The sequence below is a fragment of the Uloborus diversus genome, chromosome 6, assembly GCF_026930045.1.
Source record: "Uloborus diversus isolate 005 chromosome 6, Udiv.v.3.1, whole genome shotgun sequence".
Taxonomy (NCBI): Eukaryota; Metazoa; Arthropoda; class Arachnida; order Araneae; family Uloboridae; genus Uloborus; species Uloborus diversus.
In genome coordinates, this window is record NC_072736.1 from 54,677,406 (window position 1) to 54,703,081 (window position 25,676).

The 25,676-nt window shown below is 32.3% G+C and overlaps 2 protein-coding genes across 3 annotated transcripts in view; both read right to left on the reverse strand.

Annotated features, from left to right (window-relative positions):
- Positions 1-14,769, reverse strand: part of LOC129224108 (maspardin-like) — a 37,060-nt gene extending 22,291 nt beyond the window's left edge. The window contains exons 1-5 of one of the 2 annotated variants that reach the window (XM_054858517.1): positions 14,315-14,465; positions 9,697-9,781; positions 5,091-5,252; positions 1,638-1,718; positions 674-819 (exon numbers count right to left, since the gene is read on the reverse strand). In XM_054858517.1, coding sequence (XP_054714492.1) covers positions 674-819; positions 1,638-1,718; positions 5,091-5,252; positions 9,697-9,780 — 473 coding nt within the window. In that variant the 5' untranslated portion in view covers position 9,781; positions 14,315-14,465. Of the gene's footprint in view, positions 1-673; positions 820-1,637; positions 1,719-5,090; positions 5,253-9,696; positions 9,782-14,314; positions 14,466-14,704 lie in introns of those variants that run through there. The other variant, XM_054858516.1, reaches the window with a different exon arrangement.
- LOC129224105 (regulator of nonsense transcripts 1-like) overlaps positions 1-25,676 on the reverse strand; it is a 368,488-nt gene that overhangs the window by 183,062 nt on the left and 159,750 nt on the right. The window lies entirely within an intron of this gene.

A 25,676-nucleotide genomic window follows, 5' to 3' on the forward strand; every position in this document is an offset into this window, starting at 1 on the left:
TTTTTTATTTAAAGTAGATAGCTATGATTATAAGAAAATTAATTTGCAAGAATGTATTCTTGGCTATTTGTAATTAATAATGTCTGAACTATACAGTAAATTATTTCTTTGAGTATTTATACCAAGACCCACTTGTGTATTGTATTTCTTATAGTTTATAATAGTTTGAGATTTTCAAACAATATTCTGCTATAGAAATCTTTAAGTATGAGGAAAAGAAATTACAAGATTTTACTCTTAATTATTTAATTACTAAGGTACAAATATAAATATTAAACATTCCTTAACAATTAATTCCTAAAATCTTCATGATTTTCCTAAAATAAAATTGTTTTTCTTACAAATAGTAATAAAAACCAAATAAACCTGGTTTAAATTTAAAAAAAACCCCTGGTTTAAACCAAAAAACTCTTTTTTTTTGGAGGGGGGGTTCAAAAAAACCAGTTTTTATACAAACCCTGCAGTATACTGCCTGCACAGTATACTGCAGGGTCATATTATGTCGTATACAGGGGGGTATATCATGTCGTGCTAACCGTTTTTTTTTTTTTTTAAATGTTAAGCGTTTTCGTGTTAAACGTATTTCACTGTACAGTACAAATTAAACACTTTAACTCAAATAAAACTGAAGAATATTCAAAAAATGTAATTTTTCAATTAAAAAAAAACTTACAAAACTGCTGTATCTGTAAAATTGAAAATTGATGTATCAGTGAAACTGTTACATAAAATGATGGAATGGACTGTGTGGGAATGATTAGTAGACTCGGCAAACTTTTGTGCCAAAAATCCACCAAGAGAAGCACCAAATAAGTGAACCTAAAAATATAAATGCAATAAATAAAAAGAAGTTCTGCCAAAATTAAAAGAACTAAGTACTAACGTTGTTTTCCTAATATGAATCAAGTTTCTATCTCAATTGGATACACTAGTTCCTTTAAAGTACTTGTGTGTTTAATAATAGAAACAGATTTCTGAAAAGAAAATATCTTGTTCATGAATTTTATTATTTTTTTGACAACCTATACGTTGATATAAAAACGAAAACCAAATCAATTCTAAAAAACTATTAGCCATTTTGTTTCAATACACCAGGGGATGTTGTCTTGAGTACGTTATTATATTGAAATGCTCATGAAAGCCCTGCAAAACAAAGTAGTTCTATTTGGATACCTGTGCTCGTTCACCACATCATTATGAAAATATCCTAAACTGGTTACAGTTTTCTCTTATTTAAAATGATTTTTATTTTTTAAATCAATGCAAAAAATATTGTGAAACAAATTTATAACCATGCAACATCAGTTTCTGAATTGCTTTTCATTTTTTTTTTTTCTCTTAAACATTTAGGGTAATGACACCAGTAACAGACATGCTTCGGACATCGCTCTCAGGTTAACTCAATTTTCTGACAAAAATTTTATAAATTTTGATTCCTTATGTAATTTAAAGATTCTTTTCCCGATTCGAATTATACGCTTACATCTAACGGTTTAGAAATTAGCTATTGGAACACAATTAGGGTGGACTACCTGTATACTGCAACCCGTGTCTTACAGTATTGATGCAATTCCGTCATATGTTGGCGTTTAAACCGTTTTGTAATATTTGAAAAGATTACGAAACAAAATGTGTACTTTGTCAAGACTCAGATGATCCAACAATCTACTAAATCCAGTAATCCATTCTTTCATAGTCCAATACACAGGATACTGCACCTGAAAAAATATAAGGAAAGTCTTATAAACAAAATAGTTGCATAATTAAACAAAGAGTTAATTCCTGTTATAACGAGTGTGAAGGATCATCAGTTTCTATAGCATTTGAAATCAATTGGCATTATACATAAATGAAGTAGATTTTAGAAATTCATGATTTTGTAGAGGTTTTGATAAACAACTAGGACACAATGTTACAAAAACATCAGGACTAAAATCAGTACATTTTTAATAGTTTCAAACGAGTGCAGTGTACATATACTTGATGTATCTATAATATTGAACTTTATATTCCCTCCATACATAGATATATGCAGTGCTGGATCTTTGATTTTTTCCAGACTGGACAAAAACTTCAGTCGCCTTCAGCATCATTTTTCCAGTTTTCATATCAAATTTCAATGAAAAAACACAGAAATAGGGTGAGTTTGCAGCCTCCAGAAATTGCTGCCTGGGGCACAGGGCTTGCACACCTCTTTTTCCAGTACTGAATGTAAGGCGCATTTATGACTAGGCATTATACTTCAAAACTCCAATTCTTAATTGGTAGACAATGGCTACTAGAACCCCACAAAATCGTAACCAAATTTCAAAAAATGGTCTCCGAATTATGTCTATATTGCAAAAACTCTAATGAATGAGAGGCCAAAAAAAAAACTTAGGGAATCGTTAGCAATACCCCTATTTCTTCTTACCCCATAATAGCCAAGGTTTGAAAATGGGCATCAGTAAACCTTTTCCGTGCACACCATTATCTCATCCTATCACAAATTTGCTGAAATTAAATTAAAAACATGTAAAATTAAGGATGATGTCAAAATATGAGTGCAAAGTGTTAATTAGCCAACACATTTAACATTTAAATTAACTGATATGATCAACAAGATTTTAAGAAAAATTAAAATGACGAAAAAAATTCATACTTTAAGATCATAATTCACAACATTTCCTGGCCTTTGTACTATTTTACTATCTAAATTCCTTAATTTCCACATTCAATCGCCATCTAAAACGTTTTGAATCAATTTTTAAATAAATGAATGATCTAGCTTGTTTAAACTCAGCTGCAACTGGTTTGAAAGGGGGGAGAGGGTAAAATGGCGGTCGTGTAAGTCCTCTGTTATGGAACATGAGAAAATTTTAAATAGTGGTAGGAACAAATTTAGCGATAATTATGTGAGAGAATCACCCAGCAAACCAAAATGGGAGAAATTCACAGAGACAAATGAAATCGGATTTTGAAATGCGCAAAATACTGTGGCCAAACATTCACAAGTATGCGTCCCTTCTGATAGCTAAATTTTTAATGGACAAGAGGATAAAATTTCCTTTTTGCTTCATCACCATGGTTGTCAACCTTGGAGGAACAATTTGAGGAGCATCTATGGTGATTTTGAGGAGCAATTGGAAATTTTGCGGAGCAGTTCGGTATTTCGTATAATAATCAATAAAAATAACCAAAACCACATATCTAAAATTGTTTTAGAGCATTAATAATCATTTTCAGTACTAGCATAAAAATAATTATTTTTAAATTAACAAAACAGCTTAAAACACTATTTCAATCTTTGAGCATAAGCATCTTTAATTTCCCATATTTACACGTTTGACATGATAATAGCAAAATAAAAGCTTGAAAATGTTCGTCCGGGAAATGCGGAGCAAAATAACTTCTTTGTGGATTAGCTGAATTTCGCCATTTTTGTGGAGCAACTTCTCCGCAAAATACGGAGAAGTTATCAACCGGAGAAGATAATCGATAGTTGAATTTTTAGTGGACAAGAGAATTCGGGAAAAGGTCATGTTTCAAGATCATAGGTTGGAAAAAGGGTTTAAAATAATAACCTTATTGAGTACTTCCATAAAAATTAATGGTCACAAAAACATGAAAATTGGACTCATTTGGCGACTGGCGACCGCAAGTTTTTAGCTCTACTGTGCGTGTATTTCATTGTCACATTGATACTGGTAATCAAGTTTATTAGTGCATATATATATATTTAAACTGAAAGCATTAGCATAAAAAAGACCAAGGCAGTTTGGTAAATTTAAGTAAAACTGGCAGGTTCTGATTCATAAGCTATATTAATGATAAAAATTTTCTGTAGGAATTTGGGATGTACAACTGCATCAAAATTACGTATTTACTTCAGATGGAAATTTGTAACTCAAAAATTCCTGTTCGAATTCACCTTTCCTAAAACTTTCAATTTTGTACAATATATTACTGTAGTATGAACTTTAAGATAATATCAAGTTAATGTATGAAAAGAAAACAGATTCGGAAGTAATATTTAATTTGAAAAATAAATGAAAAATTTAACAACTAAAAGTTTGTTTCTTTTAAGTTAAGTACTTTGTTTTATGATACTTTTTTTGCCTCTTAAATTCATTATATATTTTCCCCAAACAATGTTCAATAACAGTTTTTTTTTTCTTTTTCAACTAGCAGAAAAGCACTTTCTACGGCCTTACAAAACTGCAATACGGTAAGTAAAGTATTCAGAGCTTCTATAGATAAGTAAAAGTAGGTGAATACACAGCCTTCCTATCATGGATTTTATGACAACTTTTTATTTTATGAATTATCTTAAGAATTTGTTATTTAACACTAGTTTTCTGAATGTTATCTATAGTTTCATATGAATTCATACATTGCTGAGAAATTAAATACCCAGGCTTAAGTTTGCCAATATCCAGGAAGCAGACAATGAGTAAATACTAAATCGTATCGTTCAGGTTACGGCTGCTGACGAGCAAAAGTTGTTTTAATGTTTTTTTCAATACTTTTTACACAAAGGTAAACATTTGGAGCTATTAAGTAAACTAAGAAATAACAATGTCAAATACAGTGGCCGCAACTTATATGAATCATGTTTGTTCTAAATAATTTTAATTCCGTAAAGCGGTTGATTCAATAAAACTGGATTTTGTTCTGTTTTTGACTATTTGATTCATTAAAGCTTCTGATTTAATTAACCGGCATCCACTGAATGCAAAACTTGCAGCAATCTGCGCATTGTTATTTCTTTTTTTACTTTTTATGCACAAAGGTATTTAATTTATTTGGAATTATAATTTAAGCTTTCCTTCTCAATATGCCACTACCTCATTAACACAAAATTGTGAGCTTGGTAATAAAATTAATTTGGTCAAAAATTTGCTTAAATTATTTTAACCCTGAAATTCACAGTTTTGCATTCCCAAACTAAGTCTATTCCTCATAGCTCAAAAAATGCATATGCAATATTTTTGCAATTTGTGCTACAACAACCTAATCAGATTTTTTCATTTTCTGATACTTTGCTAAAAATGTAACCAAAATGCAGGAAAATTTGCAAATGGGAACAGAATGATGAAAATTAATATTACCGCAATTACACGATATCCTTTAGCAGACAATGATATAAGTTGATTAAAGAACACATCTGCTGTTCCACTGACAGGAGGTAAGCAAATTAATGGGCAGGTAATGTTACGAGGGCCAGCATCATAGATGGTCCATACTTTAGAAGGATCTTCATCAACAATAAACTAAAACAAGAAAGGAAATAATATAAGAGATATGTACAATGCATATCACAAAATTATTGGAAATATATTCAACTTAATATAAAAGCTTCATTTGAAAAGAAATATTAATAAAATCTGTCACAGAGGAAAAATCAATAATAGTTATAATCTTTTTTGTCTGGGCTGGTAGTCGTCAAAACAAGCAACTTTATGGTTAATTACTTTATTTCTCACTGAAAATTTCTGCTCTCTCTCTCTCTCTCACACCGAGTTAAAAAAGCAATACATGTCAAAAATTTTGACCGTCTCTCTGAAAAAAAGGACAAACATAGACATTCATCCAAGTCAACATTAAGGAAGGAATTGAGAAAAAATCACTATAATTCCCCTTTTTAGACTTCTATAATTTTTTATATTTCTTTAGCTTATTGATTAATTTTAAAGTCATAACAAACAAGTTCTTTCAAAGTTTCTGAAAAATTTATATCATTAGTTATAGAACACTTCTCAAAAAAAAAAAAAAAACTTTGCTATACTTTCAGCATTGGAGAGATGTGCCAAATATACTCAGTATCATATAAATGCCATAGCACTTTTCAGAAAATTTACCATAGCATTTACATGATTACAATTAAAAAGTACAGAGCTAAGAGAAAATAAGATTAAAATTTTCCATGGTATTTTGAAACAAGAATGAAAAGAAAGAAATAGAATCTCTTATTTTGATACAATGATTAGTCAACCTAAAATCTGAATAAGAAATGTAAGTTAAATCAATTATTGTGCACCAAAAATGTTAAAATAAGTGTAATATTAATAGACGTAAATAAAAATAAGTAAAATAGGCAGAACCAGTAGAGGGTCAACTAAATATGCAAGCAAGGTTTCATATTTCACAGCTAGGCACTGAAGAAGGGGGGCGATTGCCCTCAAAAACGATCAGCCTATTTTAACTACAATATACAGTCAACCCTCGTTTATTGCGGTGAATTCGTTCCAGACTTTACCGCGATAACTGAATTTCCGCGAAGTAGGATTCTGTATTTATAAACCGAAAATTTTCCTAACTAGAGCGCGCATAAACTTACTTAGGACAATTTAAATAGGTTTTTAACCTAGTTTGAGCCCTCTAGACATGAAACAGCACCCTTAGCCACCATTACATTTGCATTACTTAATATACTACACAAAATATGAGAAAATAAGATATATTAAATGTAATAGATATCACATAGTTATAATTGGGAAATGAAACTACATACACACATGCATTTCTTACACACTATTATTAATCTATGAAAATAGTTTAACTTGTTTGATGAAGAATTAATTGCCAGTTAGTGACTGTATGTTCCCCCATTCTTCTACATTTATTCTCATACAACTTAAAAAGCTAGTACACTGTTGAACACCATTTATTGATTTATTTATCCTCTAGTGATTTATACTTCCCAGTTATAGTGTTTTAACAGTTAAAATGAAATAATGATTTGCTACACTTTCTTCGGCAATTTAATACCTCCACTCCCTCAACTAGCACAACTACAGCCCCTCAGACATGGGCGTCGCGGCCGGGGGGGGTCCAAGGGGTCCGGACCCCCAAAATGTTTGAAAACCGGACCCCCTCAATATTTGAAAATCGGACCCCCTCGATAATTGTCAAGATGAAATTCATTATTTTGGAGGGAATTATAATTGTTTAGACAGAAAAAAAAAAGACTTTAAACAGTTGCATAATACATAATTTACCATGTTTAATTCATATCAAACAAAACGAAATGAACATCGAGAAAAAGAAGAAAAAAAAGAACTGTAAATAACAACAAAATAGGCGATGTGTATAGTGAACGGAAAGTGAAATCCAATGACAAACCATTGCTCTGCTCTCTGCCCATAGCTTCAGTGGCGGATGCAAGAAAGGTGACACTTTCTTCCGAGTGCAATGTCAACCATTCCCAGAGTAGAGATGTGTTAGCGGGGGTAATAAATTGTTAACAGGGGGAGCCATGCCTTAACTCGCAAAAAGTATCCTATGTCCGGTCCCGTATTGAAAACACAAGTTGTGTCCCTGGCGTTCCCAGCTTGAGGGCTCAATACTTTTTGCAGGATGGGTTTCGAAAAAATCTAAACCCAAAAAAAAATGCGAAATAAAGGTTTTTTCAAAAATTTATAAAAAACACAAAAATTGCTCTATTTTAAAAAATTTTTCATTCATCATATTTAAAATTAAATTTCCGACACTATAGTACCAAAAATATTTGTCTGGCGCAATTGGTTCGGGGTCTGTGAGATTAAAAGTACTAAAAAGTGTTAAAAATCACATAAAACATTAAATAACTTTTTTTCTAATTAAAATATCAAAAATCGAAGCCCGAGGTGCACAACTTCAGCAAAAACTACACCTGTATACCAAATATCATCTTTCTAGGCCTTACCGTTTTCCCGGGATGCGCGCCACACACACACACATACACACACACACAAACATCTTATTTTATTATATGTATAGATAGAAGATAGATAGATTGATTTTGCAGCGGAAAGCGTAAGCTTTCTGTTTTTCGCTAGAACGAGAAAATTTCTGCGGGCAAAGGTCCCATTTGATCCAGCTAATCAGAGAACTTGGCGAACAATTTTAGGAGAAAATTAAGCGCGAAATTTTTCATTAAATTCTGAAGAAACTTTTACAGCACTCAAATGTGTATTTTTCATAATTTTTTTAACAGTAAATCTCCAATCACGCTTTGTTAGCTTTGCCAGTTGACTTTTTCTAACCTTGCTTTTGATCTGATTCCGTTCTCAGAAGTATTTTATCAAGCACTTTACTATAAAATGGTATACATTAACTAATTCAGAGAGATTTCAAACCAATTTACCACTACTGTGAGGGGGAAAAAATCAAGTTTCGAACGCTCTTTGTTGCTTTTTCACGAATACCAGCCATTTAAAAATAATAAGCAGAATATTAGGGAATAAATGCACAACAAATTCAAGCCAAATGACTTTACAGTGTCAACACAATGCAAAAATAATTTTAAAAAAATGACCTGTTACAATTTTAATCATGAATTTATTCCAAAATATTTCAGCGTACGGTGACTTTTGTGGCGTAGTGTTTCTCTATCTCTTCGTTTTTTGACAAATTTCAAAAATAAAATCAGTTGTGATGTAAAAAAAAATTGGACTTCATATTTGAATTTAGTTTTGCGGTAATTTAGTTTTACTGCAAAATTTCAAGGTCTACGAACACTTTTGGGAGCCATTGTACATCTAATGAGAGTATCTTTTTAATGCAATATTTCACAAAAAACTACTCGAAATTTGGACTCGTCAGACAAAATTTTCTGGGAAAGAAAAGTTCATGGGAGGTTACAGTGACCTCCTATCATGTTGCCCCTGAATGCCTGCTAATCAGGTATGCTTTTACAAGAATTATTTTAACATTATGAGTTCTATCGAAGCTAATGCGTTCAACTTTTTTTTTTTGAAATGTTCCTTCTTTTAAAAATTTTAATGATATGGCTGCTTTAAAAACTGAGCTTCAACTATTCCATAAAAACTTTAAAGTTAACTGCTTAGATGAAGCAAAGAAAGCTTTGTCGTCAGCCGTTAAAGAAGTTAGAGGTGTGTTTCAAAATGTTGAAAATTTGGTGCAGCTGCTTTTGGTGTGCCCCGCTTCGTCGTGTGAAGCTGAAAGAAGCTTTAGTGCGCTGAGAAAGCTCAAAATGTATATCTAAGGTCGACTATGACACAAAAGCGGTTAAATCATGTTGCTTTATGTTACGTTCACAAAAATATCTTGGATGAAATTGATCACAAAAAAAATAGCACGGATATTCGTATTCCATGTGCAGTCTAGATAAAATGTATTTGGTGGAATTTATTTTTTTTCTTATTGTGTAAATATGTAAATCAAGATGTACCTGTTTAAAAATTTTGTCTTAAATATAAACCCATTTCTATTTGATGTCAAGTTTTTATCTCATATACTATATATATATATACACGCATTTTTCTTGATACAACTTGAAAATAAAAGTGTCAGAATGGTCCCCCCCAATAAATTTCAGCTGACGACGCCAATGCCCTCAGAAGATCTTACTTTACTTGAAAGACATACTTTGTTATTTTTTTGTAGGAAAAAGTTTATACGAGTGCATAAAAAAGGCTGATTGCTACATTTGGAGGAAAAAAAACCCGAAAAAACTGTGATGTAGTGAAGCCGCGATAGTCGAAGCGCGAAGTAGCGAGGGACAACTGTAACCCCAATTTAACTATTGTCAAGGGACTGGAAAAAATTATCGTTAAATTGAAGAGCGTAGACATTCAATGCAGTCAAATCTGGACCAGTGAAATGTGTCATTAAATTGAGGAAATAATTAAACCTGTCATTGTTTAATCAAAGTTATACTGTATTTTTTTTGCACCTATTCATGTTGCACTTATTTTAACAAGAAATAATTACTTTTTTTTGAGGTATCCTGCTTCTGAAACTAATATATTCTGCTGAAGAGGATATTACTGATGGTTTACTTTCTAGTAACTGCATTCTGAAAAATAAGATAAACGTATTTAAAATACAAAATAAGTAAATAATACCAAATATTTAATAGAATAAAAATTTAGAAAATAAAAACATTTATCAAACATACAAGCAGAATTTTAAATATACCACCAACATTTAAAAAATGATCTTGAAATTTATACATTTCGCTTGTGCATAAAAAAAAGAAGAAAAAAAAATCAAGACAGGGTGGTAACAAAATCTCGAAAATAAAGTTCCCAGAACAAGTTTTTATCAAACTTTTTAGTCTTATCTTAAAGTATTTTTTGAATTGCTCCGATTGTTTATCAATTTACAATTTTTTTATTGCAAATTTTTGAAAATGAGTGTCTTTTTAGTTTTTTGCAGCTTTTTCTCATTATATTTACCAAAATTTGGCTTTTTCAGAAAATGTGATATTTATTATATTCGTAAAAACACTTCAATGTATGATTTTGAAAAGCTTGTAGAAATTTACAATGATATTTTAAAAAGATACGCCTTTTCAAAATAGCATGTTCCAATTTTGGAACCTTGGTGTTTCCCGGAGTGAAATTTTATTTTTGGGAAGTGGATCGCTCGACTCCAAGAGAAAATTTTAATTTTCAAGTTTCGTTATAAATGATTCTCTAATTTTCTGTTTTGAATGTACTCTTATTTAGAAGTTTTCAAAACCAAAGAGGTTGACACTTTAAAAGGATATAAGACTTGTTAGAAAAGAAAATAATAACATTTTGACAGAGGAAATGACTTCGAATCCACACCTGCTCTGACAGCTGCAATGTCACTTGATACTGAAAGAACAATTATAGTTGGCTTGTGATACCTCATATTTTAAAAGTTCTCTAATAAATCACAATTTTTTCAAGCTAAAGGAAATCTCGCTTGACATGTATCAGCTGTGGGGCTCTCCACAAATAATGTTACTCTTTGAGGGGGAAGAGGGGGGTCGTAAAACTGCTACAGTTTGCGCCAATAAGGAGTGAAAGGATAACAAGAAGTAGTGTGACATCATGCATTTTTTGCAAGAATATATTTATAAAAGATTGTGTGACATGTGTGACAAAAGGGGCGGGGGTGTACGCTAAAGTGGAACAATTGTGACAAATAGGGGGAGTGGGGCAAATTACCCCAAGTAAAAAAGTGTGTGACATTTACAGACAGCATCTGTTTATAAATGTTATATAATATGAAAGAGATTTGTCACAGTAGAACAAGCTGTGGCACATTTAGAAACATTATCAAATTCGAGTTTATCAGACGCGGAATATGCTGAATTACCCCCTGATTAACCAGGCAATATTACTTAGGAAGGAGATATTTTAGAAAATGATTTAGAGCTGATTACATCAGCTGATGTATGTGAACGGGTGGACATTTTATTCACAAACACTGCTGAAAATTTATCATGCAAATCAGGGGAAAAGCAAAAGCTAGGATTACTAGGAAATAAAAGAAACGAATGAAAAAAAAGAGTAGTAAGGACCATTAGGAAATAAAAAAAGGAAAAGAATGAAAACCTACTCCAAATGGAAAAAGAAAGATAATATTCACAAATTCATTCAATCAGAAAATATTGAAACTATACGACATGCATTTCCAAGTATAGAATATTTTTCAAAAAAAAAAGTGCCATTGTTCCAAAATTAGAACATTTATTTGTCCTATATTCATCGTACATACACTTTTTTCTTTATGGATGTGACGTTCTGTTAAGTTCTTGGGGATGCCCAACCTAAAAGCAAGGGTGCAACCTCCTAAATATTCCAAAGAATCCCCCCAAATGCAATAGCCCCCCTAAAAATGACAAAAAAATGCTCAAACCCCCCACCTAAAAATTTCAATGGCACAACCTGTGCCATGACCCCCCAGGTGGGCACCTCTGAAGTTCTGCAAGAAAAATACAAACAGTTTTACTATACTGTATATATTTCCACTGTTTATAGAAAGTATTTTACATCAAAACAGCTGATTTGGGGCCTCAGTAGAGCAGTTGGTTGGTGCTTCATTGTAGTAATCCCGAGGTGGTGGGTTCGATTCCCGCCCGTTGCCCTGGTTGTAACTTCCTTCTCTGTGCTGTTAATTCTGTCCTACACTATGTCCCTGTATTGTGCTATCTGTCATATTGGACGTGAGTTCATAAACGAGTCCTGTGTGACCAAGTGCACAAACTCGAAATGTATGTTGCCAATAAATCAACTAAACTAAACAGCTAATTTTTTGAGAAAGGACAATTCTAACCTTATTTGTCCCTCATTTTAGCCTTTTTATAGTTCATCCGCAATTTTTATCATTCGTGGCTCTTGTGCTACCTAATTCCGCGGATAATCAAGGGTGAACTGTAAGCTATTCAAAGCATAATCAATGCAAAAAAGAGGAAATAATGGATTAAAAACATTCAACTACGGGCAACAAGTAATGTTTCAATAGTTTGCTGTTTTTTATTCATAGCTCCCTCTCCCTTCTTCACACATAAATGGGATAAATTCTTGTAAGCTTTTTTTTTTTTTTTGCAAGTTTTATACTGCACTTTAATGGTTTTTCATCCTTTATTTTAGTGCCAATTTTTCAACATTTGTTATTGGTTTTTCATACAACTTACTATTTCCTTAAAAAGCTGACCACGTAAAAACAAAGTTTTTTTCTCCAATTTTGTTTTTTTATTAAGGTGTTTTGTTAGGGAAAAAAATGATATTTCCTTTATTTTGCTCAATAAAAGTAAATTCAAGCAAGAAAACTACTAAGGTTAGCCAATTTGACGACAGCAAACAATAATTTCACCTGATGTTAGGAGAAAATTTAAAATCCTTTAATTTTTTCCAGAAATTTAAATTTTTCCGAAAATACCCTAATTTAGAGGTTGTGTTACCAACCTGCATAAGAATAATATAAATGACTTTATCTAATTTAGATAAAGTCATTTATATTATTGGTAATGGTTAATTTATATGCTGGTATATATTAGAATATACAACTTCATTCTAAAATTTTAGACAAGAATTTCCTACATGGCCACACCTTTAACTGATAGTTTACTGCAAACTTCACAACAAAACATCAAAAAAGTAGATATCCTAGATAACAGTATATAGTAGTAGCCCAAAGAGAGTTTTTTTGGATGCACTCAAGCATGGTCAGATGAACATAGGGGGATGCCTTGCATCTTTTCTAGTACCTCCATCAAACTTAAGCCCTTAATGTTGGGGGTTGCGCCTACAACAGCCATCAGATTAGTATAGTAGAAGACCGTTATAAAGCCCAGCTTGGGACCAGAGCTTTTGCATTATACAGGTTTTGACGTTATATAGATCATTTCACAAATTTTGAAACTAATACACAAAATGTATTTATATATTTGCACTTCAGAATAAGTTTAACTCCAAAAGTATTAAATCACTGCCAATGCAATTTAATATATATCTACTGTCATTCATAAATAAATATGTTTCAAAGTGAAAAGAAAGTGAATTATCCAGCACTTTAGCTAGCTTCATAGTTTGCACAACAGCTGCATTTTCAAGTGCAATCTAGCATTTTTTTCTTCAGTGAATACTAATTTTTAATTAAAAAACTTTGAATTAAGATGGAAAAATAAAAAACTGATTCAAAATTTGGATACGGTTCCATAATTTAATTTCCCGGAGAATTTTTATGCTTGAATGGCAAAAATGGGAGTTTTCTTAAACTGCAAAATTTTTTGTTTACATCTGAAAAGTTGTGTGGTTTTAGAGAATTGTGTTATATAGGTATTTGACTGTAAAAAAAAAAAAAAAGATCATCAGATTAAGATAAGTTACGTTAAATATTAGCTAAAAAGTAGAAAATCTGACAATTTGAGCGTGACGTAAAGATGTGGGACAGTTATAAAGTTGCAAAAAAAAAAAAAAAATGTGGTCTTGACATTCTTGAGCATTATGTTCCGTTGTTCCTAAGCTCAGACAGTCCACTTATGACAACCCACTTGTGGATATTTCGATAATTGGGAATCTGGCGATCTTTCTTCATTGGCATCAATTTTTGGCTCCAGCGCCTGCGCGAGATGTATTTTTCTTTGCAAATTTAAACAAAGATATCGGAAACATCTACTCACATAGGGTTACTATAAATCAGCAGGGCTACCAAAATAAAATGATTTACGCCAAAAATGAAACGACCGCTCCAGATTCCCAATTATCGAAATATCCCCACCCACTTTTTAAAGCGAGTTAGATACCAACCACAGACAATAATGTGAAACACCATAAACTTTGCCATCCTATTATACATGTAGTCCAGCTCTAATTTACCAGAATGATAATGTCTCTTACAAATAAATTGTAATGCAGCAAAAACATGCAGTCATAAAAAGCAATGTTATTAACAATGAAATTAAGAAAAAATTTCCCAAGACTTTTATTATTTTTTGAAATCAACACAAAACATATTTCCAACAAATTTGTTCATCTGAAATGAATCAATAAAAACTCTTTTCACTTGATGATTCTTGTTGACAAAAAAACTTTTAAGACACTTGCTTGATTTATGTTCATTTTTAAATTACCTTTTTTAATGCACGCACTAATACCTAGAAATTAAGTGGGGAATGGGGGGATTTTAAGAAATTTAGGTGCCCAGTTTTGCCAAAAAAGTAAATGGTCACGTCATGGAAGCATGAAAACATAGCAAAAGCGGTAGGAATTTTTTTGAATGCTTAAACATTGAGAAGAGAGGGACCTTAAGTTTGTAATGAATGCTCGATATTTATGAATCATACATGACCTTTCTTCCTTCCCCTCACCCTCTTTCCCACATAAAAAAACACCAACGCTGATAACTTTTATAAGTTAATATGTGAACGGTACCAATTCGAAAAGATACGATAAATAACAGAAAAAAGTTTCTCATTGGAATAAGAACATGTTTTAAATAAAGTTAACCACATTTTCCATACCTGCTGTCAGGGAATTGTTATTATCATCGCTTAAAAAAAAAGCTTCCGAGTCACGTGAACCTCCGGTTACCATTGCGGACATTAATTACAGCTAAATCCTGGCGATTTTTACAGGGAAATTTACGGCAACCTTGACGTTTGGCGACGCAATGGTTTGGCGCGCGAACAAACGGTAGATACACGAGGGGGCCTGAGGATTTAGGTGATTGTGATGTACGTTTTAATGATTAATTTGAATTTATGTTTCACAAAATCACAAATTAACTCTTGAAATTAGTAATGTTTCAAGTTTCATTTGTTATTTCAACGAATATTTATTCAAAAACTGCCTAATGACTTGCAAAATGGTTTCGCTCGATCTTAAATGTCATAAATGTGATTTGATATCAATAACATGTTACAATGTATTTAATATTGAGCTATTGAGATGAAATGATTAATTTATGTATTTCTCTTTCTTCAAAGTGATCTCGTAATGGTTTGGTGCTCGTGAACATGAGAACAAAGAGGATTTTGCTTTGATTCATAAAGGAAACAAACAATGGTACAATTTTATTCATATTTTAATTAAAGCATAAGTAAACTTAGATAACGGCTTGTAATTCAGTGTAGATTTCATATTAAATCAACTAATTTCTAAAGAAATGCATCTTAATAGTATCTTACAAAACGGTTTCGCCCAATGATGAACGTCGTTATTATGGATATGAAGTAATAAGGATTTGATTTCAATAATTTCTTGCTATGAACTTAATACTTTGCTCGTTAGACGAAATGTGATTTCTCTGTTAACTAATAACTATTTCTGCAATAGTTATTATATTTAGCTTCCTATATAGTGTATCTGTTTCATTTGAGTAAAATTGCAAAGTTACAGACAGGAGCAAAATATGGTATTTTCTAGAAGAAAAATAATTTATGCATTTTTCTTTTTCAAAATGCAGGTACCTATTGACCAATTATGTTTTTAAACAGGAGTACATTCATCTGATGCAGATTCTTACCTTTTTGAATTATAAAACAGTTATCAAACAATCATTTTTTTCCTTCTAGCTTCTGCTATTTAATAGAATTCTGTGTAACGGAAATCTCAAATTAAATAATTCACTCATCATCCTTTAAAAGATCTGTCAATCATGCTTTTATTGCTGAATTGCTTCATGACTTTCAGAAAAATAACATGCAGATTTGATTTTCTTGCCAGTTCTAGATATTGTCACATGCTTAAGGATAAATACTGAAGTATTTAAATCAAAGTATCATGTGGGGTGCAGTAGCTGTGAGCAGCAACAAACGCTCCAGGTTAAAGTGCTTATATGTTGAGGATTTTTACTGCTTGATATTTGTTTTTATTCTTGAGATTTTTTCTCCATTCGCTGAAAGATGTCCAATCTATTTTAATTTATTACAGTTCTACTTTTTGAAACTATTCTATATTGTTTATCTGTGTAATTATTCCTAGGCTGTTATGAAACTTGATCCTCAACTTGAATTGGTTTTGTATCATACTATAATTTGAGAATTTTCCTGTAATAAGCAGGTCGTGCATTCAATTCTTGAATAATACTTTTTATGAATTTGTCTTACTTCTATTCTTGATGTAATATTATGAAGCAATCATAGCTGAAGTATTTTTTTTATAATAGATGGTCACACCTTAGTGTAATATACAACAAAAAAAGAGTTAAAGAGAATAAGCTATTGATAACAGCTAGTTTACTATTGTACCTGTTGAAGAATATTTTAATTAATAACACGTTGAGAAGCAAAATATACTAATTATTTTCTGAATAGGATGGATACCTATTTAGAACTATTGTATGCCATTCCATTAGCATTGTTATAGTGTTGCATTCAAATTTTAAATTAAGTTTTTCCTCCCCAGAGTCTAAAAACTGTTTCTGGTGTCCAGTTGCAGAGGCTGAAAATTCCTGACTGAATGGCACATAGTAGAGGGAATTGGTTTCATTTGCTGCCGTTTCCTCTGCTTATGCTTTTCGGTTTTTTCCGAGCTTGCAGAGTAATTACTGAATCAACGGAAGTGTGGGTATGTTTGATCTTTAAAATTGTTACTTTCTTATGGATGCTATTCTCTATTGTTAATCTGTGTAATTGGAAACTTGGGTTACTCCCAGACTGTTATGAAACTTGATTCTCAACTTGAATTGGTTTTGTGCCATACTATATTTAGAGAATTTTCTTATAATACACAGGCAATGCATTTAATTCTTGAATAATCTTTCGTATGAATGTGTCTTGCTTCTATTCTTGATATAATCTCTATTATGAAGCAATCATAGCTAAGTAAATTTTTTATATAATACATGGTTACACCTTGGTGTAATAGATGACAAAAAAAAGTAATAGCAAATAAGCTATTGATAACAGCTATTTTACTATTGTACCTATTGACAAAATATTTTAATTACAAACATGTTGAGAAATAAAATATATTATTTTTCTGAACAGGATGAAAAACAGTATTGTGTCCATTAGCATTGTATAATATTGTTGCTTTTAAATTAAATTGTTTTTTCTTCCCAGAGTCCAAGAACTATTTCAGGTGTCCAGTTGCAGAGGCTGGAAATTCCCGACTGAATGGCACATTGTAGAGGGAATTGGCTTGATTTGCTGCCATTAACTCTGCTTGTGCTTTTCGGTTTTTTCCGAGCCTGAAGAGTAGCTACTGAATCAACTGAAGAATGGGATTCTCTCTCTCTCTCTCAACATTCCAGGGTCCCCATACTTACTACAACATGGAGATTAACCAGTTGGATGAGGCCTTGAAGACAGTTCTGGTTTTTTGATTCAGACCAGGAGCCAAGCAACCCCTGATCCAGCAGTCCCAAAAGTATCAGTTTGGCATGGGAACTTGCACTTTAACCATGGATATATTTAACAAGCCCTGGTCACCACTAACGATCACTGAGGTCTTCAATCGTCTGGAATAAATTCTGGAACACATTTTTTTATTTGTGTTATACAATCAACTCTCAATATCTCAAATATTCCTTGAGGGGCTGTGGTAACTTCCCATAACTTGAAGTTTGAACCAGTCTGAGATTTGAATGTATTATATATTTTCACTAAACATAATGAAGTGTAACCAAAAGTGTGGGGAATTAGTGTCATTGAACCCCTTAATTTCCAATGACTGGCACAACTAAACTTTTTTGTGTGTGTGTGTGTGTTTTTTATAAATAAAGTTTTTTTTTTCTCATATCACTTCTTTAAAAACCTCTCTCTCTCACTTTACACAACCTTTATAGAAATGTATAAAGCTATTTTACTCCAGGTGTGGGAGCTTCTTTGAACATCCCATGCTTTGCTCAGTGAGTCATCATCACAAATAATCCCTTTTCCTTGATACCTCATTGCTATTTTTTTCATGTCCTGATATCTTACCCAAGGGTGCCTCTAGGGTCAGGGACTCAGCTGCATTCCATGTAGTCTAGTAATCAAAGCTGATGTCATTAACCCACATAATCCCTGATCTGGGCCAAAGGGAAAACCGAAGATTTTTGTATTGTTATATGGTTATCCTAAGGCTTCATGTTAAAAGTAAAGATGCTTTTGAAAAAAATAATGGCATCAACTGCATCACCTGCTTAGCAAGATTAAATCAACTTTATTAAAAGAGTTTTGTTTATAACCATATATCAAATTTCTGTTTCATTAATCACAAAGTAAAGATTACATATTTTGAAATGGTGCCTATATTTTTTGTAGCTATAAATAAAATTCTTATATCCAAGTCTATGTGTCTGTATATTTAGTTTTTTCGACTAAATAGTTATATTTTTGCAAACCCTCAAATTTGCTACTTCTGTGTGATATCTTACAAGTGTGATAAAGTTACATCAATTTATAAACTTTATTTTTGCCATAAAGAAGCCAGAAAGGGGAGGGACCATTTTAATCAGGTGAAGTCTGGTTGCTAATGTAGCAGATAAGCATTAGTTCAGTTATGTTTGAATAAATATGAGTAGAAGAAATTGTCTCAGACATACAGTTCATCAATTGTTTGTATATTTATATATTACAGAGGATATGTTTCTCTTTTGAAAATGAACACTAATAAAAGGTATAATGAAATATTAATTAGAGAAAATAAGCATTAGTTTCTGACTAATTGATGAGTGGAAGAAATTGTCTCAGTCAGGCAATGTTCATCAAGGACATGCTTATTTATATGTATTAGAGGATATGCTTTTCCCTTTTTTAAATCAATACATGAATTGTAAAAAGAGCTCACTCATTTTCGCTTTCTCTGTTGTAATTTCTTAGTTTTCCAGATTTTGTTTATTTTCCAAACATTGGCAGGGTTTAATTTCAAATTAATACTTTTATTGATAAAGACAATGTATAGATTAAAATTAAAAACTGTTGTGTAACATTTGTTTATCACTTCAAATTTTCTGAAAAATTGAAAAAAGTAATATATTTTTATGGCTGTGCTAACAACATGGGCGGATTTATGGGGGGTCAGAGGGGGGCAATGCCCCCCCAGTTTTGGGAGGACTTTATGTAGTAACAACACATCTTCCAAAAATTAAAAAAAAAAAATCATTATTTTTTCGTTTTTGAACAGTACAGAAGAGCATGGGTGGATTTATAGGGGGGAGGGGGCAAAGGGGACAATGCTCCCCAGTTTTGGGAGGAGTTTATATAGTAACAACTTATCTTCCAAAATCTTATAACAAAAAAAAAAGACATGATTTTTCCTTTTTTGAATAAGAAATTAAAGTTTATTTTTTTTCTTTTAAACTTAAAATAGCCGTTTCTTACAAAGTTTGAACAATACTGTACAAGTGTATAATCTACTACTCAATTTCAGAGGCTGGAAAGTGCAAATTATTGATAGGTTCTAAAATCCCTGAAAAGAATTGGCGCAGTATAGCCTACAAGGGCTCTTGAACCAAAAACCCAATCTAACCAACCAAACCTTGAAAATAATTAGACAAGTTTTCGAAACTCCTAAGCAAAGTGCTTCAATTTTATTTCTTATCAAGTGTATAAATTAAGAATTGTTTAAATGGGTAGTATGTTACTCTCTTGATACCTATTCTCTAAATCTGTGCACCATTTCTTTTAAAGTATTAACTTGTATCACAAAGCACTTGTAAAGCGTAAAACTTAAAAAAAAAATTATTTGCCTATTATTTCCAATTAACCCTTATAAGACTTCAAAATGCAGAATTTTATATCTATTTTTGATAATTGCCTCCGGGGGAGTAACCCCCGGGTCCCCTAAAACTGGAGATATTTTATATCCCACTTAAAAGGGAGCACTGCGTTACTCTTTTAATACCAGCCCCCTCTCTTTTAAGGTCAATTTAAAAATGACAGCATGATTACACACAGTAATGAAAACGACACATAAAAAAGTAAAGAATGGCCTTACGCATCACAGAAAACAGACAAAAACATGGGAGGGGGAGGGCAATTAAAAATGTTTCTTCAAAAAAAAAAAAAAAAATCCTGCCCCTTCAGGAACTCAGTCCTAAATCCGCCTATGGCTAACAAAGGGCGTACCACAACTATGGAACCTGGGCCAAATTGAAAATATCAAAGAGATTAAAATTCATGGTTGATATTTCTAAGTTCCACCAAAATGGAAGGGATCGGTGTAGTACATTCTGTCAAGAGGCCGCAAAATAAAGGATAAAGTATAATATAGTTAAATAGAAATGAAAGAGACTAATTAGTTAACAAATATTTTATTGATTTCCTCCCCCATTTTGCGGATTTATATGTCGTGTATTTTATTCATTTTCTCCCTTATGGAGAGAAAAAATTTTAAATATGTTTTTATTTATTTATTTTTTTTTTTTTTCTAGTGACTCAAGAATTTAAATGGAATATCAACGTCATTTTTTGCTGGTGCGGAGTAGAGATGCGACAATGCATTAGCATATCGGTCAGCGGCCACTTTAACAATTTTTTTCAGCCGATTTTTACCGATTAATCTGCGAAAAGATGCCACGAAGTGCCCACGATAACATTCGTACAAATATATGAACAATAAAGACTGGGATGCCTCGGAAAATTATATTTCTTCTAAGGCTGCCGCGAATCGAAAAAGTTTGGGAACACCTGCGCTATGGGATAGAATCGAAACCAAAAGTGAAACTTTTCGGAAAACGATGGAGCGCGTTTCTATTCCCTAGTTTTCAATATATGAAAAAGAAAAAAAGCTACATTTTAATTTAAAAATGTAGATTTCACATGTTAAGAGCATCTGTTAAATAAGTGGAGACAAAACCAGAAAGTTAGAGAATGATGAAATTTTTTCAACAAACACTACCTTTATGTTGGTATGATGAATATGATTTTTGAGACTTTGATACTAATTTATATACCTGAAATTATTTTCGTTAGTAAATATTGGGCAAAATTTGACTATATTTAAAATTAAGCTGCCCAGCCACCAGAAAAAATGTCAATGCTTTATTGAAGGTATTTAATAAACGCCTTTTCATAATAATCGAAGCTTTCCTTTTTATTACTAATTTAAAATGGAAATATTTTCTTAGTTACTCCGTAAAATTACACATACAAATGTCTATGTATGCAGGCAGTCGAGGAGGGGGGCGGGGGAGGGAATAACAGTTGCAATTTGGCCTTGAGCTCACAGATTGGTCCTGTAAACGAGATGCCTGTTCAAAATTTTGTTTTGCGATTTTTTTTCTTTTTTTTTTAACTATGGGATTTTAGGAGTTTACTAACGAAAATTTTTTCTAGCATTTCATTTGCATTGGGCTGCGAAAAAAGAAAGAAATAAATGCACCAAAAAAAAAAAAAAAAAAACTGATCTGATTAAAACAAAAAAATTATCTTCGTACTGAAATGAGAAATTTATATTAAACAAAGTATAGAATACGCAAATTTGCTATCCATTGCAAATTTTATTGAGGAACGGCTCCAGATGGGGACGGGTACCCCCCCATTTGAGCTCAAGAAGAGCAATATATGTGACACGACCCCTCCCCCCTTTTCTGAATAACCCCCTCTAAAAGCAGAAGTTGGATCCGCCCTTGATTTATGCATGCTCTGACTGATTCGAACACTTTATTATGTAAGCATGTATGTAAGTTTGTAGCAATGTGTCTTTTGTCCCAAAGGCCCGCCATTTCAAATTTTCTGGAATGGAGGGAGGGGGATAATGTCCCCCCTCCATTCTAGAAACTTACATTATAAGTGCTCGAATCAGTCAGATTGTGCGCAATGCATTTAATTAAAAAAAAAAAAAAAAAACACACCAAATTCGTACAAAAATGCCCAATTTCAGAAACATTTAAAAAATCCAGGGGGAAAGGGCAATTGAATCCCTGATCACCCATATGACGAGCATGGTTGTATGTGTTGGGGGGGGGGGATTCATGGGACAGAACTGCGCTGCCATTAAAATTTTCTTTACAGGTATTTTGGTTTCGTTCTTGGGGGGGGGGGGGGGGGGTATCACACTCTTGAAGGAAAGGGCACCCCTGCAGATCATGGAACAAACTTTGCCGTTGATTTTTTTTTCGGGGGGTTGAGGAGTATTTAAAGGAGTCTTTTTTCTTTCATTTATGGTGTCTCTTTTTTTTGGGGGGGGGGGGGGGACTTTGTACAGATAGCTCCAATGAGTTATTCGAGTCCCTGTATGAAAAGTTTATGACCCTATATGACTCTACCATAAGTATATTAATCAACTAACATATAACCAAATTTCACGGTGAAGTTATAATAAAACAAGTAACTGCATTTAAACTGTGTTGTTTATTTGTTTGTGGCTTATTAGTGCTTGCTTTTCAAATGTGGTACAATTCGATTTTTTAAAAATAATTTTTCATATTTGCCTCTTATGTGACATTAAAAATATTTTTAAATTAATTAAAACGAATTGGATGAATAAAACACAATTTAGGAATGGTTCTTAAGTTCAATTATAAACTAATATATTTAAATCATTAAAAATAAAAAATTGTTTTTGTTAAATGTTTTTTTTTTCTTAACTGTACACCATTAATGAAGTAACTTAACTTGATCCGTAACGATTGTATCAAAAGAATTGCTTCATTTTGCTTATCGCTAAATATGGCGATAAACAAAAGAATCTAGCAACTTTTTTCAAATATGGCGGCTGGATTTAGCTGTATTTAACGGACGGTCGAAACCAGAACAAAACCGTAAACTGCTTTTACTTCATTTCATTTGTTTTGCTTTCAAATTTTACAGTGGTTACAGTGTATTTTTGATTTGAATTTACATTATATTCAAATTTAATTCTAAAAATCATCAAAGTAGTTCATCGAATTATAAAAATAGGACTACTTAAAATGCATAAAAATTTTTCCATAGTGCTGACTTACATATTTTGACACAAGTTTGTTTTCATGTTCGCTTATTTTTTGGCTACATCACAAGGTTGTCTGCTCACTGCTCTTCCTCTTCTTTCTTTGCTTTTTAAAGAGCGGACCATAATTTCAAAAAGTTACGACTATTGCTAAAATAAAAATGTTTTTACTAGGCTCTGATAAAACATTCCTCAAAATTTATCCCCAAGTTTTATAAAAGACATTATCAATTTCTGTCAGCTAGTTTTAAATGCATTGACATCCGTTTTTCTTTTAATATTTGATGTATAAAGACTTGATCTCAATGAGATTGGAAGAACATAGTATGAACACTGGTCAATAGGTTTGAAAGGTGGATAGGTTTTAGAAATTTGCAGCATGATTATTATATTTAACTGTTAAGTTTCATTGATTATGGCGAAGAAACTAGAATCTCGCACAACTTTGACCGAATTTGCTCCGCTAAGTCCAGAATCCAAACCTCAATCATTTTCCTTACGAAATATATTCTGGCGGAATAAAGGTAATTGCTGAAATGTATATTGAATCTTCCTCTCTTTATTTCTATATGTTTGGACGTGTGTATATGAATGTACATACATAAAGTGTATAATTTTTTTATTTATCTAATTTTCATAATTTTCATTGTTTACCTGAAACAATCATTGGTGTTTGTAATTATTCCCTCTTTCTGTGCTAGCAATTATATATGATGCCTGCTCGTAATCTTCTTTGTTTTGTTCAATAATAATAATAAGTAATTCCTTTATTTATTGATAAAAAGGAAAGAAATCTAAATCTTGTGGTAAAGAGATAATGTGATCCCCCTTACTCCTAATTATCTAAATCAGAGGGGAAAATATCTTCTTCACACTCGAATAGTATGTTTATTAAACAGGGACGCGGAGAGCCAATGCCCCCCCCCCCCCCCCCCATCATCAAAAGGTCGTCTAATATTGCGGTTTTCAGAACCATATAGGTACCAAAAATTATTGGAGGAAAGTCACAGAACCCATCAATTTCCTTAACACTCATTATGTGAGATGTCTAGAATCAAGTTTTTAAGACCTCAATTTTGAAAAATGGTGGCCTCCAAACCCCATCTCCAAACAACGCCAAAGATAGTCTAAAATTTTCTTTTTGAAACTTCCAGTCCAAAAAGTTTCCAAGAGGGAGATTAGAACCTGATTCCTTTCCTTAACATTTTATCAAAGATGGTCTACACTTCCATTCAGAAAAAAAAAGTTGTGTAGGGACCCTCAAGGAAGAGGCGATCACCCCCTCCCCCCTTGTACCGTCCTTGCATGTATGTCACAGAACAAGCCAATAAATGCATACATAACAAGTGATGAAATCCCCGCTCTCACGGCCCGTCCCCACCCTAGCAAAGAACAAAATGACGGGTCAATTCTTTTGGGGGTCTTGTTTTTGAGGTGGTGTTCTATTGCAATTGAGGTAGTGTGCCATCATCCTTGGGATTGGAGATGAGCATCTCAGGCTCTATGAAATGATAAATTGACTGCGACCAGCCTAACTGCGTCGAGAGCTCATTGCTGGTCGTCTTTTTGTATTCTGTATAGTGCATAGTATTAAATTTTTTAAGGCAAAAGACTTGACTTGGTTAAAATGAAATGTGTGATACATGTACCTGTTTATCTGACTCCTAAAAATGATGAAGGTATTGAAATTTCCGACTGGTGGTGAGAATTAATTCTGAATATGTATAGAAATAAAATGAAAGTTAATTCTTTTAATAGTCTCTTTTGAATCTAAAGAGAATATTCTTGATTTTTCTCACATTCTTTAATTGTATGAAAAAATTCTTTTTCAGAATATTTTCTTGCAATTAAAAAATCGTATGGTAATCTTATCTTTTCGATTGATTTCACTTTTAGAAAGATCAAGCTCTGTTGAAAGCAAACATCCTCAATCATTAGTAACACCATCATCGGAATCATCTAATGTCCCTCAAGATCTACCGGTTTCTGATGAAGTAGTTTTTCCATCTATAAATGATGCTGATATTTCAAAGATAGAAACAAACAGAAGCATGTCTGGAATATTGAATAAAATCATGGATAATATTATTGACAAGAAAAAGAAAGTAAGTTTTCTTTGATATGTTAAAGAGTTATAGCTTCAAAATATTGAAAAAAAAAAGACAAGCAGTAGCGTCGTCTCCATGGGGTGTGTTTGTGTGTCTCATGTTTTAGATAGCGTGGAGAGTACCACAGGGTCCATAGGGGTCATGGAAATCCTGGAAAGTCATGGGGAAAAAAGTGAATTTTTCAAACCTGGAAAAGTCATGGAAAATTGACATTTTCATTGAAAGTCATGGAAATTTACTTCAAGCCATTGAAAAAACTCTGGACAAAGAGAAAGTAACAGTTGCTAAAGGAGCATTAGAAATCTTGAGTGATTTATCAGTATAACACATAAAAGCTTTTTGAAGTGAAAAATTGAACGATCTCAATCAAATCTGAATTTTGAAATCTTATTGCATCCATTTCTGTCGCAGCCGCTTGACTTTTTTTGGCGATGTGATTTTACTACTTGGACATCACTTATTTTGAATTGACTTATTTTCAACAATTCTTATGTTCCATATTCTGTAGTAGCAAAATTTCACGTTC